The sequence below is a fragment of the Lissotriton helveticus genome, chromosome 6 (genome assembly GCF_964261635.1).
Source record: "Lissotriton helveticus chromosome 6, aLisHel1.1, whole genome shotgun sequence".
NCBI lineage: Eukaryota > Metazoa > Chordata > Amphibia > Caudata > Salamandridae > Lissotriton > Lissotriton helveticus.
In genome coordinates this window covers 1,498,355,699-1,498,374,903 of record NC_136067.1, presented here as the reverse complement: position 1 = coordinate 1,498,374,903, position 19,205 = coordinate 1,498,355,699, and the positions used below count along the sequence as shown (strand labels likewise).

At 44.8% G+C, this 19,205-nt stretch overlaps 1 protein-coding gene across 1 annotated transcript in view; it reads left to right on the top strand.

The window, feature by feature from the left end:
* LOC144762756 (uncharacterized) overlaps positions 1-19,205 on the top strand; it is a 242,030-nt gene that overhangs the window by 30,415 nt on the left and 192,410 nt on the right. The window contains exons 3-4 of the mRNA XM_078648007.1: positions 4,475-4,603; positions 13,905-14,033. Coding sequence (XP_078504133.1) covers positions 4,475-4,603; positions 13,905-14,033 — 258 coding nt within the window. The remainder of the gene's footprint in view (positions 1-4,474; positions 4,604-13,904; positions 14,034-19,205) is intronic.

Sequence of the window (19,205 nt, the reverse complement as noted above, 5' to 3'; positions counted from 1 at the left end):
AACACAGTTCTCGATTGAAATGGAGCAGAGAAAGCACGTCATTTTCTGATGTTGCTGAAGCAGACGAATCACATCCTTGCTGTCGGTGGAATCCAATGAAGAAGAGATGCATTGTGGCCTTACTCTGGAGAGAGCAGGTTTTGGCACTGTTGCTGGATTAGTATTTGGTGATTTTGATGACCCAGTAACTTCTGCATGCTTCAGGATGGGCAACTACAGTGCAGTGCAACTGGTTAGTGCAACATATTCTAGTGAAATGGTTAATTTGCTTGTAGATTAACAAATGTCAAGTGCTCACAGATGATTTCTCCAAAGCTAGAATACCGCATTTATGGTACTGTCTCTCTATAGATAACTGTATTGTTTAAAACATAGACATTGCTGGTTGCGTAGCAATGAAGGCTCGGCAAGGAGAGCCTCCATTATACTAATTTTGGACCAAAATTGTGATCAGCATAGTTACATCTGTACCATGAACGCTATCGTCCTAAGAGCAGAGGCATGATCTGCTGCTCTTTTTTGGTGGAGTGGGCACTGGGGACGCGGAGGCCCAGCGCTTGTCTCGGAGGCCCCACGGCGACAGAGGTCGAGGGTGAGCAGGAGGCTTGAGGATACCGAGCGACCCTGGGCCACACACTCTCCCCGCCCCATCGTCATTTGGCTCGCCACGTTGCTGCCAGAGAGGAAGATCAATGGCACTTGGGGGCCGGAATCGATGCGGCCGGCAGATCCTGACATGTGGCCTCATGGGGCATTCAACGGCTCCAGGCCTCTGGTGGATGGGCCTGTCCTGGGGTCTGTGCAGTGCTCCGGCATGGCCATGGGGGAGATGCCTACATCCTGCCTGCTTCTCTGGCTCCTACTGTGGTAAGGCATGCATTAAACAGGCCTGTGGAACAGGGGCGGGCTGCAAAACAATTGGCGTGCTCTCCTCCTCACAGAGCTGCTGACCTAGAGGGGCCTACAGCGGCCCATACAACGTAAATGACAACCTTCCTGCATTGCAATACAATGGTTCTCGGAAAGTGACCTACTGGCCCTCTCTACCTCCCAGCCCTGTTTCCTCTAATATCTGCCACATGCGGACGCTGGCACCTTGAGCCCCGTACCGTCTGCACCTTTGCCTTTCTGCTACCACTCGGTGGTTCCTCTTGGGGGCACCGCTACCTGCATGTCCTGTGTGGGATACAACCTTATTGGGTGTTGGTGCACCCTCCTCTATTAGCGCCACCCGTCCTAGTCAACCTAGGAGTGATCCACATAGTGTGCCTTGCCGGGCCCTCCTTCTGGACCGCCGTGCAAGCTGCTTTTCTACCTCCTCGCACACAACAGCACTTTTATCCACTTTGGCCATCATGGTGCAGGGATATCCTTAGCAGTGCAAACGTCCCTTGGGGAGCCCTAAAGTGACAGGCAGAATGGAGCCCCCATTGGATGCGAAGGAGGGTGCAGTTGGGTGTACAAATACGGAGCAGACGGCTGATGCGATGGCCATAATAACAGATCTTCATGCAGGTTTTCGTTCCAGTGATGCCCATTTCAACACCCCGGCGATCAGACTTGACTGCATGGGATAATGCCTCGATCGTCAGGGCCCGTTGATAGATGGGGCAAAAGAACATATATCCAACTTGGAAGATGATGCCACAACCGTCTTGAAGCAATTGGAAAAGTTGGAACAACTTCTTAAAGCAGTAACAGTAAAAGAAGACTTGGAGAGTTGCATTCAATGGAGCAGTGAAGCATAACCCATCCTTCGTGATCAGGTGCGTTGAAAGAACAGCTCTGAATAAAGACTCAGAGTTGGACCCTGCTTCTCTATACCTTGTATAGGAAATGTATTATTTCTAATCCACTTCCTTGGGTTTGGATACCACTTTGCAGTGGTGATGTGAGGATGATGACAGCATCAACAATTCAGGGTGGAGTTACTGTTGCCTGAAACACAGAAATGAGCTGGGTAGCAGATGCATTATGGTAACATCCCAATGAAGCACCACAAGTCACACCCTGCTTGTGTTGCACGGGGGTCTCACATCGTGTAAGAGAAAGCAGAACCAGTGCATCTCAAGATGCTTGCATCACCTAGTCCAAAACTGCACCTTAGTGCATCCTCAGTGTGCTCTTGGAAGGGAAAACTGGTTACAGATATTACTTTAGAACTTCAGCAAAACCAACTGCAGCCCTAAGAATCGGTAAGGTGAACTGTCAAGAACACCAATTAAAATATACCAATACATGATTTTAACAATTAAGACGACTTTTAAAAGAATGCAGGAAAACATGTTTGGATGCTTGCTGCAAGAAAACAGGATTTTCAACTTACTGTTGTCGAATAACTGCGCTGCGTGTACAAGAGGGGCATTAAAACTGGTTGTATATCATGGTGTGCATATGTTGTGTTTCTTCCCAGTGCAAATGGTAAGTGTAATTTGGACACTTTTCTTTTCCTCCCAACACAAACCAAGTTCATACATTTATACTGTGAATTGGAAAAAAAAAAAGTCAAAAAGTTTATTATGTTTCGGCTCTCGAATGAGGGCCACATAAAATTAAACACACCATTATACAATTAAAATAGTTAATGAATAACATCATACAACAAAAGGAAAACACTACATTATCGGCGAGTAAAGCAATCATCAACATCTCCCTGTACATCATTAATAAATATCTAAAAACCCTTTAAAAAATTTAAAAATTCTGGAACAAAACATTTCATTTGGAGGGCGGTAAAGTGCATGGAAAAACGTTTTTGCATTTACAATTCCCAATTGTAAACAGATTGGTTTTAACCATTTATGGCGCAATGGGCGCAATGCAGGACAAATAAACAAGACGTGATTACGATCCTGTACAGCATTGTTACAAAGATTACATATTGGAGATCCCCCATACCATTTTGCTAAAAGAGAATTGAGTGGAAGCAAGTCATGTCGTAAAAGGTACCATAATCTACGGACTCCGTGGGGAATATTCCAAATGAGATATTGTTGGGTCTGCTTTGGGATATAAGTTTTTATAAGTAAATCCCTTTCTTTCAGTCTTGGTTGGGCAAGTATGTCCAACTTATAACAGAGTTCCCAAGATGTACATTTTAGTTTAGACTTTAGTTCTGAGGGTGAGAGTAAGAATAAAGTACTTTCATCCAACTCTAACAGAGTAACTGCTTTTCTAAAGTTTTTTACTAATGACGAGAACTTGTTAAAATCGTTACTGTGAATTGGAGATTAGGAGAAGGTTAAAACATTGATTTTCCCATATTACATTTTTCTCACCGGATGTGTTGACTGATATTCAGGCATTTGATAAGGTTGATTAATTGAGCCCATTTCATGTAGGTATTTTGATGGAAGCCTACCATCAGAGTTCAGTAAATGCTACTTTAGAGCTCCGATTTTGGCTGCCTTTTTTAATATGTTCGGATAGTCAAGCTGATTCAAAAATACCAAGTAAAAATGAAGAAACAAAACTAGCCTAGCATTTGCCTTTGATTTGAAAGTGCCTCATTATGTTACTCTCAAGTGCAATTTCAATTTTGCTTTGTCAGTACCTACATGTGAGGTATTTCAGTGAAGAAACAATATTGTGAAAAAACGATTTCTATTATTAAATGTGTTACATTGTCTTCAGGAAAATATATTTCCTGAGAGCACTTTGTGATGGCCTTTATACAACTAATGTCAATGCCTTGTGGCAAAACTGATCCGGAAATATGTACAACCCAATGTAGCTGGTCTGTTTCCAGGAACAAATAGGAAATTGTAAAGTTTCACAATTCTGTTGCAGGTTTCTTTATAGGGAAACACAGTTTTCCTGTGAGTTCCCAATTTCACTTTCATGCCCTATGAACATAGGGGCTCTCTAAGCCCTATCTCATAATTACTATACCATTTACAAGTGGAAAATAAGGTATGGTTTTGCTCACCAGATATTTGTGGGAAAGATAATGCAAATGTTTGTGAATAATAACAAAGTTGCGATTGTGCATTTTCCTCTATTTCATTTGTATTTTCCCTGATATCCCTTGAAATTCTCTATAACCGTCCCATCTTTGCCACTTAAGAATGCAGGATGACCCACAAACTTTCTGAGCCTATGCATTCATAATGCATATGCATGAAAAATATACAAATCTTTTATATGTGAATCTGTGCATTTTTGTGAAGGTTTGAAAATATGTTCCATTTCTAAGTCTGACTAATGCTCAAAACAACTTTGTGAAACAGATCACCTAGGAAATTGGCAGATCATTTTCATGCTCCTTCTCTGTGATTTATTGCGTTATACTGCAGACCACTCTCATGCTATAGTCATCCTGTTTAATGTCAGATCTATGTGTTCTGTTCATTGTAACCTGACTAATTAATGTTTCCACCCAGTGGGTGAATTAAATAGGTACATTGTAGTCCAAGAGGAATTTAAAAGCCGTTATTGTGACTGTATATGTGAAAATGATTTTTGTTTCATTCAGAAATATCGCACAGTCACTGAGAATCTCAATACACCGGAATTACAGAAAGAAATATATGTAATTTGTCCCAAAGAGTTAAAACCCGAATCAAAACCTACTGAATCTTCAACCCCTACAGACATAGAGGAGGTAACAGTTACTGCTTTTTACTTTCCTTTCTTGCATTATTCCTGCTTAATGTAGTACATCTGCAATGATCAATGTGTAAGGTTTTATTAACAACAAATAAAGCCTGAATATGTATTTTCACAATTCACACCACTAACCTATTGTGTTGAAATTTGGAAGACTTTCCAAAAGTGGTGCATGAGGTATGGGTTCCATTGAGCAACCTCTCCTGAACTGTGAAACCCCCAGAATAAACTTGATCCTGGTACTCCTAGCTTTAGTTTAACCCACATATACGTCTACGCTCTTCTGGCCCCACACCCGCACTTCACCTGACGGCAGTTGGATAAAAGATCTCCGCCAAAGTGCCCCTCTTTGAGGTGTTGCCCGTTGGGTATTGCACCGCCGACCCAATGAGGAGCAGCCCAGATGATGAAGCATGACACCTGAAAGGGTGTGTGAGGGTATTACATACAACAAAATGGATGCCCATCTGTAGGACTCATTGTGACCTTACAGTATCCATACACCAGCGGTACACGTACATCCATTCACTTGAGGAACAGCTCAGCCTTTTTTGTAACTATTACGTCTTTAGGGCACACGCTGGGGTTGGACCTACCATTCTTATCGAGTGGAAATCGCCCAATCAAACCCTCTCCCTCTTGTTGTAAACATTCCTCTGCACAGCTAACCACCGTGGGTGATATTCTAGGTGGGTAAGATCTGTTCTATCCCCCAACCTGTACCCACTATTATGAGTAGTGATATCACACCACCGCAACTGGGGTAGTGTTTTACCCTTTCATCTTCATCTCCATAAAGTCCCTGTGCCACCGAAAAATGGAAGGCCAAGGTCTGAGCTTTAGGGAAGATGATGCAGCAGCAATCCTTAGGACACCTTCCATCCTTGGTCTGGAGAATGACAGTGCCACAGGAAGCAACTCAGCTGACTGGCAGACACTATCAGACATGAAAAGAGAATGGGTGAGGATAACCCTCCATGGAGCACTCATGGCAGAGTATTTCAGGGCTGAGATTGCGCCCAACAGACTTATTGTTAAAAAATTCCCCAGGATCTTCTGGGAGGATGGCCAGTTAAAAATAGAATGGTCGTAAATATCCTGGAAGTGCACGCATGATCTCTTAATCCTGATTGTGAAAACAGCGAAGCGACTAGCGGACGAACTACTAGTACACATCCAGAGTGCTGAGAGTGCACTCAAGAGTACTCTCCCAATCCCTAGTTTTAATACTAAACTAGCTGAACTCAATAAAGAATTAACTGACCATAAAGAATACCTAATGAAACAAAAAGTCACAAAGTTGCAAAAGGACATCCAACGCTTTGCAAAGGAGAAGGTTTACCCATACCTGAAAGCAGACTACGTCCCACCAGGAACAGGGTACCTCTCAGATTCGAGCGCTACCTCGTCTAGGAGAGGCTCAAATAGTGACAGCAACTCGAGTGGGGATGACTGGCAACCCCATCAACAGAGGGGAAGGAGAGGGTGAAGACGTGGACAATACAACTATCCACACCCTCCATACCAGGGACCTCCCTTCTGGCAATACCCACCGTTTCCACAGGCACTACAAGAATTTGGCCCCCAATACCCGCCACAGTATGCTCCACAAGGTGCTAACCAACCTTTTGTAGGGGCAGAGGGCGCGGGCGAAAAAGAGGCAACGGGCCAGACAAGAGAGTGCAATGGGAGCAAACCCCAGCACAAGGAATGGACACCAGGAGCAAAACCAACAGGAAGTGAGCCTGGTAGTGAATTTGTCTACACGCCAGCTAACTCATGATGAAGAAAAGGTCCTACAGAAGGGTCTTGAGTTTGTCCCAACCCCCAGAACAGACAGTTTCCAACAAATGTGTTTTTCTGTAAAATTAGGCTTAAGGCCTTCTTTGAAGGGAAACCCCACGAAGCAATTGAAGACGCAGGCATTCGCAATGCATCAACTTTTACACCACACAGTGGGATGGTCCCAAATAAGGGGCTGACCTACAAGCAGGCAGTACTTAATAATGTTAAAGCACTCTCCAGGCATAGGAATCACACGAACATCTCTAAGACAGAGATGCAAATATTGGAGTCCCTGACCAATGACTCAACCATAACGATCAAACAGGCAGACAAGGGGGGAGCGATGGCTCTAATGACCACGACAGACTATGACACAGAGTGTCCTAGACAGTTGGGTGATAGACGATACTATACACCCATCCCCTCCAACCCGACCGAACGTCTAAGATGCACCATCTCTGGGATGGTCGAATCAGCTGAATGCCAAGGTTTGATTAGCAAGAAGGAAGCTGAGTTCTTAGTGAAGGAAGACCCGAGGGTGCCATACTTTTACGTACTCCCAAAAATACATAAAGAGACAACACCCGTCCCTGGCCGCCCAATCGTGTCGGGAATAGACTCAGTACTAGAACCGTTGTCGCAATTCTGCGATCACTTTTTGCAACCTTTAGTGAAGCATATCCCTTCATACATCCAGGACACAACGGACATGTTACGTCTGTTACAAGAATTTGAGGACAGTGCCAAAATAGACTTCCTCATCACCCTGCACATGGAGGCCCTCTACACCAACATCCCCCAGAGGGCCACACTAGGGGTGATTGAGGAAGTACTTAATGCAGGTCCCTGGGACTCCCCAACACCTCCAGCATTCATCATGGAATGCGCGACACAGGCCCTCACTGAAAACTTCTTTAAATTTAAGGGCCAATTGTGAGAAGTTGGCCTGATATGTGATGTCTATTATTCTAGTGGGCACCCTGTATCAGTCCAAACAACCCTTATGGTGATGGTTGTAAAGTCAACCTTATAGACCAGCTATCCTAGTGGTAGCATGGACAAAGCAGTCTTAGGCTAAACTCAAGAGGGAATGTGAAGCCAGCTGTTTTACCATATGTAACCCCTTTAATACCAAATGAAAGGACACCACACAGGTTATATATAAAATATATATGTATTTATTACTATCACAACCCCTATGAACTCTTTATGAGGTCAGAGGCACAAGCACATATTAAGATACTTAATTATCATACAACAAGTTGCCCAAAATACAGTAGTGCCCTAGGGGCACGTCAAACCATATACTAAAATAGTGGTGTAAGAACCACGTCACGAACAAAGGATAGGCCTAGGGCCTAGGTAATCGATCGGGCTACGCTGTACTACCATAGGATATGAAGCAGGAGGCCCACCGGAGGCGTGTGCAGTGTCTTAACACACACGCGAGTTACCATAGAGTTAGAATGGGAACGAAAGAAATGGAAACTAGTTCTTTTAGGACACTTCCGGATGGACTAGGAGAAAGCTACTGAAAACTAGGACACTAGGATAGTTAATACCCACAGGAGCACCGGAGTACTCGCGTTACCTCACCCACAGGAAGCGGGTGCATAGGTGTCAAAGTGTGTCGGGTTTCGTCGCTGAATCCTATGGAGCCTTGGAGAAAGATGCTGCAGGCGACCAGGAGAGAAGTGTCCGGTTGGATCCAAGGGCAGATCGAGGATGAAGAGTACCTGTAAACAGAGGGGACAGAATCTGGGTCACTAGCCAGTGACCAGGAAGGAACCAGGAAGGAACCAGGAAGGAACCAGGCGATGTCGCGATGCAATCAGGTGAATTCGTGAAGCTTGTCCCTGCAGCCACGTGGACCAGGAGGTGTCGACGACAACCAGGAGCTGGGCACGGACTGTCCCACGAAGGATCTCGCTGTCGGCGGTGTCGGCTTCCGGATTGGAGTCAACAAGCCTTGGCTAAGGCAACCCACGCAGGAATCGAAGATGGCTTCTGGATCAGACCAGCAAGGTCTGATGGGCTTCTCCTTTTCAGGGAAGCAAGGGCCAGTCTGGAGCAACCAGGCCAGCAGTGGAAATTTGTAGGTTCGTTGTCACAGAGGCCACTAGCCAACGGGCAAGTGACCGGACAGACGCGTCGAGCAGGAAAATGCAGAAGGGCCCCACGCGGCACTCGTGGAGTGTGGAGGGCTGATCTTTGGTGCAGATGATGCTCGGGGCTGGGGCTTCTCAATCCCCAATGCACAACTTCGAGGGTGCCTTAGAAGTTGCACGGGAAGCAATCTGCAGGCTTTCCAAGATGGCCGTTCCCACGTCTCTCGTCGCCTCCACGGGTCTCAGCTTTGCTGTGGCTATGGATTGGGCTGAAGAAAATCTGGAAGTCTGGGTCTTGTCAGGCTCTGTGCTCAGGCTCCGGCGGGAGCATCGACAAAGCAAACCGTTGATCACTTGATGGTGCCTGCTTACACAGGGTGGTCACTCCTTGACCACAAGGGAGATTCTTCAGTCTTCTATGTTGAGTAGAATGTCGAAGGTCCAGAGTTTCGTTTCAAGTTTCAGTTCAGGATAAATCTAAAGTCTCTTGACTCAGCTCCTACCTATATACCAATCTGAGGGGCTGGATTACCTGCTAGGTCCCTCCTATGGGTGGGACCAAGGAAGGGGGTGGTTACACCCCTTTCCCTATGTCCAGTTTTGCGCCAGAGCTGGGGTTGGAGTGCCCCAGCAACTGGTTTCAACCGGACTATGCATGGGACACCTTGTGTGCCCCAGGCAGTGTCTCATTTCATTCAGCCCTCCCTGCCCCAATACACTATGGCCTGTCTGTGGTGGTGCTAGCACCCCCCAAGACAGGAAACCTATTGTCCAAGCCTCCCTCGCTGGAAGGACTCCCAGCAGCAGGAGGTCAGACTTGTGTCTGTAGCAGCAGCATCCATTGTGTGATGCTGAGGCTCTGGTTAACTTTAATCGGGTTTACTAGGAACAACATGTCTTCTCCCTCTAAAAGGGTGGAATGCTACACCCGTCGCCAGAACTGCCGAGGGGGTAGTATTCCAAAGCGTATGACACCTTACACGACATGTTCTGATAAAGCCAAACCAAAGTTAGCATTCAACCGCGAGGATGATAATGCACTTAAAAGTATATGTAATGTAATGTAATGTAATGTGTATACTTGTAAAGCGTACTGTTGCTAGCCGGCGTCCTGGCGCTGTATACCGCTGGCGAACCCATCCTGGCTTTCCCTGTGGGATGGTCCCTGCTGGGAATCCCCAAGGTGGAGCCAGGCATCCCCGGCGTTGATGGGGCCGTTGTGGAGATTAGGCAAGCTAATGCCCAGAGTTGCCGAGTGGGACCCCTGGTTAGAGTAGGCACCGAGGCGAGAATTATCGAGTCCGCTGACCCTGGTCCACGACCCTGCCACGTCGGGAATCGAACCCTGGTCCCGGGCCGACTTCTGCTTCCGGGTCTGCCGCCTCTAACCAGTGAGCCACATATGGTATGGGTATATCATAGAACAGCTATAAGGACATGGTTCCGAAAGCTGCAGACAGGCTCAGCTCATGCTAGAGCCTCATCTCACATAAAACCAAGCACTCTGCCTCCAGGATTGTTAAGGCCTGCCATAGGAGTGACTTATAGGTATATATGTGTCTATATGTAAAGGTAGGTATAGGGATACTACACCTAAGCAAGGGGTGATTACACGACCTTGCCCCAGCTGAGTGATCAGCCAGTTGCGTCAATGTGAATGGCCAGCCAGGGGTGGCATAATACATGCTGCAGCCCCTGGTAGGCCTTGGATGCACCTATGCCCTGGGTACCTAAGGTACACTATACAGGGGCTCTTAAGGTGACCCAATATCCAATTGGAGATGTACCTAAAGTACATGGAGTCCATTTTACAGTGAGAGCAGATAGCCTGGGGCCCTGATTAGCAGGATCCCAGGCCAACTAAGTCGAAAACCAGCTAAACACTAGGCAAAAAATCTGGGGTAACCATAGTCAGGTATCCACCTTCCTACACCGATACTACCACCAGACACAGGGCACCTCGATGGGGAGCACATTTGCCCCTAGTGTGGCTTACCTGTACATGGCTGACTTTGAGGGAAAGCACATTTCCAACAGACCAACCCATACCGGACCAACATAAAACTTTGGAAACGCTTCATAGACGATATCCTGATCTTCTGGGTTGGTAATAGGGAATCATACAATGAGTTATTTGGCTGGATCAACACACTCAATTCGTACCTCAAGTTCACTATAACGGCATCCCCCTCCCAAGTTGCCTTTTTAGACCTAACCATAGTGATGGAAGAGGGGCAACTAAACACAACCATGTTCAGGAAAAGCACCGATCGGAACAGTCTTTTGCATTTTACGAGTCATCCCCCTAAAGCTTTGAGAGTCAACCTACCCTTTGGCCAGTTTTTAAGGGTCAGGAGAAACTGCAGCAGGGTAGAAAGTTACAAAACTCAATCCACAATCCTCTCCAGAAACCTGACTGATAGAGGGTACCCTCGAAGGGAAGTGGCCAGAGCCAGGAAAAGAGCACTCCATAATGACAGGGAGAGTCTCTTAGAATGCAGGATCAAGAATCCGATGGAAAATGAACCAATGACGTGTGTGACAACATTCACACCAGCATCGAATGAACTGAAGAAAATTCTCAAACGACATTGGCAGATCTTAAACACAGGAGTCCTCGAACTTGAACTACCCCGCTTCGTATTTAAACGCTCCAAGAACATTAAGGACATCCTGGTGAAGACTAGACCTAAGAGGATTTCATTAGGGATACAGACTACCCTATGGCAATTACCCGCAGTTAAGGTACATTGCCCATGTGGCATGTGTAGTGCCTGTCCCTTTACAACCATGCACAAAACAATCAGGTTGACTGACTCCGTCACCTGGGAACTTAGGGGGCACACTAACTGCAACAGTACAAATTGCATCTACCTCCTGATTTGCCCCTGCGAATTATACTATGTGGGCATGACAACCCGCACAATTAAGACACGCATTTCTGAGCACAGGAACAACTTCCGTTGCAAAAAGAGTAATACGAAAATGTGCAGACACTACATTGAACATAACCACACAGCTGATACTATAAGGTGGTTAGCCCTGGAAGCCAATGCCAGAACATCTAAACCGAGCCTATTCTTCAAGGAACAAAGGTGGATACATCGGTTAACCTCTGAAAGTACAGGCCTCAATGAGGAAATACCGTGGAGTGCCCTCTAGTAGAACTCTGCATGGATTAATACACCGATACACCCACTAACTCAGGGCTGTTGCTGTCCTCAAGGTAAATACACACTTGACGAGGATGACAGAGCTACAGGATCTATCCCTTGCCCTGATCACCAACCATTTTGGTTAACAATACGATTGTAGATTCTACTTCGAAAAAAGACCTTTGTTTTTAGAACATTTGGATATTTTTATAAGTTGATTCAACCGTCTAAAGTGCCAGTCATAAACGTGCTTCTTCTACTTAGAATTAAGTTCATTGGGATTACTGGTGCAACACACTGTAATCACTCCACTCTGTCATGGTCGCCGACATAACCACCATGATCATGTGACCTGTTAGTCTCTGACTCCCCGCCAACGTGACACTGTCGAACTCTCACCCCGCAGCCATGTGACACCGCCTACTGTTTAACTTTATGGCCGCCGGTGAACACATCACCACCCGGATCCGGCGGCGTGGGTAGGTGAAGCAGTGACTACACGGGAGACTAAAAGTAAGTACACAAGTAGGAGCAGGATTAGTTTCCATTTGGGCCCCCAAAACCGTGCCGCTCAGCGTAGGTCGGACTGCGCTGACACGGGTCTCTAGGAGGCCCCCTTTGAAATCGCACTATTACTTTAGATTATTAGCCCCGGACGCACCGCCTCAATAGGTTGCGGGCACCATGCCTACTTCACCCGGGCCGGGCTCCAGATTGATAAGCACACACCCGGGGCACTGTCTCTACTGCTCCGTTTGTTTTGGGGCATATACGTAAGCCTGGTATACCTTTCTTACTTAAGGGGACACAAGTTCACTGTGTAGACGTTCCTTTTAACAACGGGACATTGCCTGTATATGCAGCACACTTAACGCGAAACTAAGAGTGCCGTTTGTCTTTTAATATACCCCTGAGAACTCTCATACTCCACAGCGAGCCTTAATACTATTTTGGGCAAAGGGTTTTTGATGCATCAACAGCGCTATAAACATCTCCTGTATTCCCTCATACTGACACACAACACTCTGAGTGCCGCTACTTTGTTACTTTAACCATGTGAGCACCACCTTAGAGTTTGACTCCTGAAGGATGGATGATGTCGGTATTAGTAATTATACGGTACTACTTAACCAGCACTTTGACTTAGGAAACTAGTCGCAGACCAACACCCTCCTTTTGTATTAAATATTTTTCTTCCTGCACCCAGCCAAATCTTTGATGTCTGCACCTGATGTACAACCCACCGGGTACTGTTGTTGCATATATACTTGACCCTTTAGGTGAGTCTGGTGTTCAATCCACCCACTGTATTGCTGTTGCTGTTTTTACCGTTCTTTCCACAGGGGCATGCTTAACACCTTGCTCACTGAGGTATAACACCCACATTGATTTTTATTGGTTTTAAAACCCCTTTTGCTAGCTGCACTTTGTCTAGCATGACACATGGAATGTACGAGGTCACCAATGTTGTGTGCTTACAATGAAATACATGTTGTGAATTGCTCATTTCTCTCCCAATTCAGGCAGATGCAGCGCAACACAGGTACACTACTACATGGAGCAACTTTTCCTTGTTGTGAGACTTTAATTGATATACTAGATATTCTGATATATTACATATAAACGTAGACAGTTTTTCCTTCGAAGATACTTTCTTTATTGAGGTCCTGAAGAATCGCGAGTCACTGTACACACGCGAGAAACATGTCGACCGTTTAGAGCACTCACTGGCCTACACTCATTCAGGAAACATAGCATTCCAGTGAGTACAGGTTAGTCCTTCTTTTTAATTAAAGCAGGGGACCCCCAGAATAAACTTGATCCTGGTACTCCTAGCTTTATTTTAACCCACATATAAGTCTACGCTCTTCTGGCCCCAGATCTCCACCAAAGTGCCCCTCTTTGAGGTGTTGCCCGTTGGGTATTGCACCGCCGACCCAACGAGGAGCAGCCCAGATGATGATGCATGACACCTGTAAGGGTGTGTGAGGGTATTACATCCAACAAAATGGATGCCCATCTGTAGGGCTCATTGTGACCCTACAGTATCCATACACCAACGGTACACGAACATCCATTCACTTGAGGAACAGCCCAGCATTTTTTGTAACCATTCTGTTCATTGAAACCTGACTAATTAATTTTTCCACCCAGTGGGTGAATTAAATAGGTACATTGTAGTCCAAGAGGAATTTAAAAGCCGTTATTGTGACTGTATATGTGAAAATGTTTTTTATGTTTCATTTAGAAATATCGCACAGTCACTGAGAATCTCAATACACCGGAATTACAAAAAGAAATATATGTCATTTGTCCCAAAGAGTTAAAACCTGAATCAAAACCTACTGAATCTTTAACCCCTACAGTCATAGAGGAGGTAACAGTTACTGCTTTTTACTTTCCTTTCTTGCATTATTCCTGCTTAATGTAGTACATCTGCAAATATCAATCTGTAAGATTTTATTAACAACAAATAAAGCCTGAATATGTATTTTCACAATTCACACCACTAATCTATTGTGTTGAAATTAGGAAGACTTTCCAAAAGTGGTGCATGAGGTATGAGTTCCATTGAGCAACCTCTCCTGAACTGTGAAATTAATATATAAACCAGACCACAGAAGTAATTGGGAAAAGCATTTGGCTGAATGTATTCCATCCATTACACACACAAAACCTTAGGGCACTTCACATGAAATATTATGAGGACATCTTAGCAGCAGGGGTAGCTGTAGCCTAATGGTCTATGAAAAATGTAGAGATATGTTTCTTTTACAGCTTTAACAACCAGAAATCATTACTATGACAATATTTAAAGTCAGCGGAAGAGAGAAAATACAAAGGTAACTTCAGGGACAACAGAAAAAGGTGGGAATTTGGAATGGTGGGCAGTCCTCCCAGGGCTTTATTTCTCAGAGACTTTGTTTCTAAGAGAATCCAGGACCAGACTAAGAACAATTTGAAAAAGACTGTTCTGGTCTCCCATCCAGCCAATATATAGAGGTTGCACAATTCCCTCCTGAATCTCTAGTGAAGTTCATCCCTCAAATTTAATATGTTAATATGTTAGGCTTTGTAGAGCCTAATGATGGAATACTGTCTTGTTGGACTTAACTGTCTCTGCAGGGTTACCCCCAAACTTTTGATCTTCACCCCTCCCATTTTGCTAAATTCGTTTTAGTTTGGGTTTAGGACTCTGTGCACTTTACCACTGCTAACCAGTGATAAAGTGCGTGTGCTCACTCCCTAAAAAAATTGGCTTACACATGATTGGCATATTTAGTTATAAGTCCCTAGTAATATGGTATATCATAAACCCTGGCCTGTAAAGTAAATGCTACTAGTGGACCTGCAGCTCCACATAACCCCCTTTTCAAGCCCTAAACTCTTCTTTTATTGCTAATAAGTCACACCTAAGTTGGGCCCTAGGTAGCCCGTAGGGCAGAGTATATTGTAATTAAAATGTTGGAAATGTACTTTTACATGTGCTGGTAGTGAAAAAGTCCTAAATTCATTTTTTATTACTATGAAACCTACCTTTCTCTTTGGATAACATTGGGTTTCCTTATAATGTTTAATAAGTGCATTGTTTGATTAGGAACAGATGAACATTTCATGTTTGGTGTCTGAGAAATTGCAATTAAATCTCCTCTTTAATGGTAAAGTCAGATGTTTGAGCAACTTTGAAAATGCCACTTTTAGAAAGTTGGCATTTTTCTTCCCACACTATTTGGTTTCTGGGTTACATGACTGAGTTTAATTGGCACTTGGACTTTGTTTATTCCTCACTGGCAGACACACAATAGAGGGCTTAGGTGTGCCTGGATAGTCCATCAACTGGAAGGATGGGGTGGCGAAGCTGGGCACAGCCCCTCTGTCAACTGAATGGGCTCTTGTTCAGATCACAAACAGTGTGTAAACATATTAAAAAGGTAAGTGGTTTAATCTTGGTTTTGAGATAAGAAGAAATAAAACCACCAGCCACCTTCAGCCCTTCAGTCTCAACTGTCATATTCAGAATCTTGATTCTCTATGACCTAAGTCATGTATCATAGGTTCTGACTGACATAGTTAACATTCCACTCTACAGAACAGGTAGATCATAACTCACCTCTTCCCCTTAAATGAAAGGACGTCAATATAATTTAAAGAATGAAAATGGAATCTATGATAGAAAAATCAACACATAGGAAAAATAATACGAATCAGCTTATCCAAAAGCAAATTAAAAAAATATGTATATATACACACAAGCATGACAATATAATTAAAAAAAAAGCAAACTTTTGCTTTTCAAAATAATGGCTAAGAAATATCTAATTTGTATCTTAAGTGCACTGCAAAAGAACTAAAAAGTAAATAAATAAATAAGAACAAGACTATTACAACTAATATTTCTTATCCATTGACGTGATTCACCTTAATTATTCTGGTGATGCTCCCTGCTTCACTGGAATCTACAAGAGCCAAATTTATTTGTACTTTGCTTCTAATGAATAGCCTCATGATCGTGGAAACTCCTTTCCTTGCAAATCTAGGTTTCTAAACCATGACCCTGTCACTTTCTTTCCAAAAAATAGGCTTGGAAGAATGTGGGTCATCATTGTAATTTAACTGATACCTCTCAAGTCTTGCAATGACTTCACCTACAGGATGAAAATCACCACAACCATGTGCTTTGCTTAGCTTCAACCACACTGGACTGAGTTTGGAATTGGGCATTCCAAGCCTGAAAAATAGATTTCAAGTAAACACTATTAGGTGTCATTCTATGAGCCCATCATGTTTCAGGCCATACTTCCTTCAATGGAAATGTATTTTCTACTACCATTTGAACACCATTTTCATCATTTGGTTCATACTTTCTGCTAAACCACTTGCTTGTGGTAAATAGAGAGCGGTCTTTAAATGGAGAGTAGGAAGGCCATCCAAAAATGTCTTAATTTCTTGTAAGATCAGCTGTACTCCATTGGCGGTCAACAAGTACAGTGGTATACCTTCTCTTGTAAATGCTTCCCTAAGAAATTCCAGCACATTTCTGGTGTTTAGCACGCTGGTTCATTTGGATACCACCCACCTAGAGGTATAATCCACCAAAAGTAAAGCATTGGGTTCATTTTGAGAGAGAAGTTCTAATGGATGCACAAAATCTACCACCAACTTTGTCCAAGATTCAGTTGGCACATTTACAGGTAGAAATGGAGGACAATGTGTTGCTTTACTCTTATCACTATTACCACATGACCAACAACCCTTAACCGCCACTTCTACTTGGAGATCCATTCAAGGCCACCAATACCTTTGTCTCAACCTTGCTTTGGTGAAATGTCTTGCCAGATGTCATTAATTTTTTTTAAACAGATTTTTAGTGAGTTTCAGAAAACATACATTAAATCCTGTTGCCCTCAGAATGCGCCAGGAAGAAAGTCAGCATACAGTACTATAGATAACATGACAAGCAGGGCACAAAGTCGCATCCAGCCCCCTACCAGGTACTCGTGATGCAGCGCAGTCCGTCAGCATGCTTGACCCAGTCCAATGTTATAAAGCTAGAAAAAGAACCCTGATCCTCTCCCTCCCCTCCCACACCCAAAACACCCCCAAGAGAGCCCCCCCACCCCAACCTCCCACCCAAGCATGTTGCCAGTTACTGTGGCTTTCAGAAAGGCAAGCAAGTCTCCCGTACCACCTATCAGGCTCCCTACCTCGTTGGCCACAGACTATATGGGGGTCAGAGACACAGGGGGAAGCCTCTTATCGTGCTCGCAGGAGTCCCAGTGCACATTGTACTCCCACAGGCGGGAAAGGTTGTTCAAGGGGCCCGCTCCACATCCCTCCCATCAAGGGTACCCTCATCAGCCATAGCCGGACGCTTGGCGAGTTCCAGGAGTGCCACCCATGCCCGGGCCATTTCCAATGACTTCTCACTCCCATTACGCTGAGCCATACAGAGCCTATAGTTCCCCTCGCTTTCTGCCCATTTCACCAGCTCCTTATTCCATCGCACTAGGCTAGGCCCCAGCCTCGCTTTCCAGTGGGAAGTAAGGTCTCTCTTAGCTAAGACCAACCCTAGGTCAATGAACTTGCTGGTAATCTTAGTCTTGGCAGTGTGGGGGAACCAATGCAACAAGCAGACCCCTGGAGTCACAGCTATCTCCCTCTCCGTCACAGCCAGCAGGACAGCATCACTCCTCTCCAGAAGTCTCCCACCCATGGGCACTCCCAAAACATGTGGAGAAAACTCGCCCCAACCTGGGCACACCGGGGACAAGTGGTCGCCACCCCAACGTATTCAGCAATTTTACCATGCGTGAGGTAGGCCCAATGGAAAACATAGAATTGAATGAGCTTGAAGCGTGCATTCCGGGAACATTTCCACAGTCGCTCCACAATCATCTCCCAAGGTTTGTCTGCAATGGGCTCCCCCAGATCCCCCTTCCACTTGAGGTGCAACGGCGTCAGGGGCTGCCGCAGATCTTGGGTGATCCGGCGGTAGAGACAGGTCACTGCTTTACAGTTACTCGCGGCCATCACCACATATTGGCAAGCGAGATACGTATCTGGCTCCGATAGTCCCATTCCCCAGTGCTTTCTGATAGTCGCTGTCAGGGCCGCGTGGATGGGAAAATCCCCCCGCGGGAGATCATGTCGCTCCCGAAAGTCATTAAAAGGGAGAAGGTTACCATCCTCGCCGTAACACCCCCTCTTCCCAGGACAGCAACTGACTGCAATCCCCCCATGGGGCTACACCTCACACATCCTCAGCGGGATCTCAGGCGCATACAAAGTTTTGACGTGTGCCCTCCTGGCCTCCTACACACTCAAAACCTTAGGGCACTTCACATGAAATATTATGAGGACATCTTAGCAGCAAGGGTAGCTGTAGCCTAATGGTCTATGAAAAATGTAGAGATATGTTTATTTTACAGCTTTAACAACCAGAAATCATTACTATGACAATATTTAAAGTCAGCGGAAGAGAGAAAATACAAAGGTAACTTCAAGGACAACAGAAAAAGGTGGGAATTTGGAATGGTGGGCAGTCCTCCCAGGGCTTTATTTCTCAGAGACTTTGTTTCTAAGAGAATCCAGGACCAGATTAAGAACAATTTGAAAAAGACTGCTCTGGTCTCCCATCCAGCCAATATATAGAGGTTGCACAATTCCCTCCTGAATCTCTAGTTAAGTTCTTCCCTCAAATTTAATATTTTAGGCTTTGTAGAGCCTAATAATGGAATACTGTCTTGTTGGACTTAACTGTCTCTGCAGGGTTACCCCCAAACTTTTGATTTTCACCCCTCCCATTTTGCTAAATTCGTTTTAGTTTGGGTTTAGGACTCAGTGCACTTTACCACTGCTAACCAGTGATAAAGTGAGTGTGCTCACTCCCTTAAAAAAATTGGCTTACACATGATTGGCATATTTAGTTATAAGTCCCTAGTAATATGGTATATCATAAACCCTGGCCTGTAAAGTAAATGCTATTAGTGGACCTGCAGCTCCACATAACCCCCTTTTCAAGCCATAAACTCTTCTTTTATTGCTAATA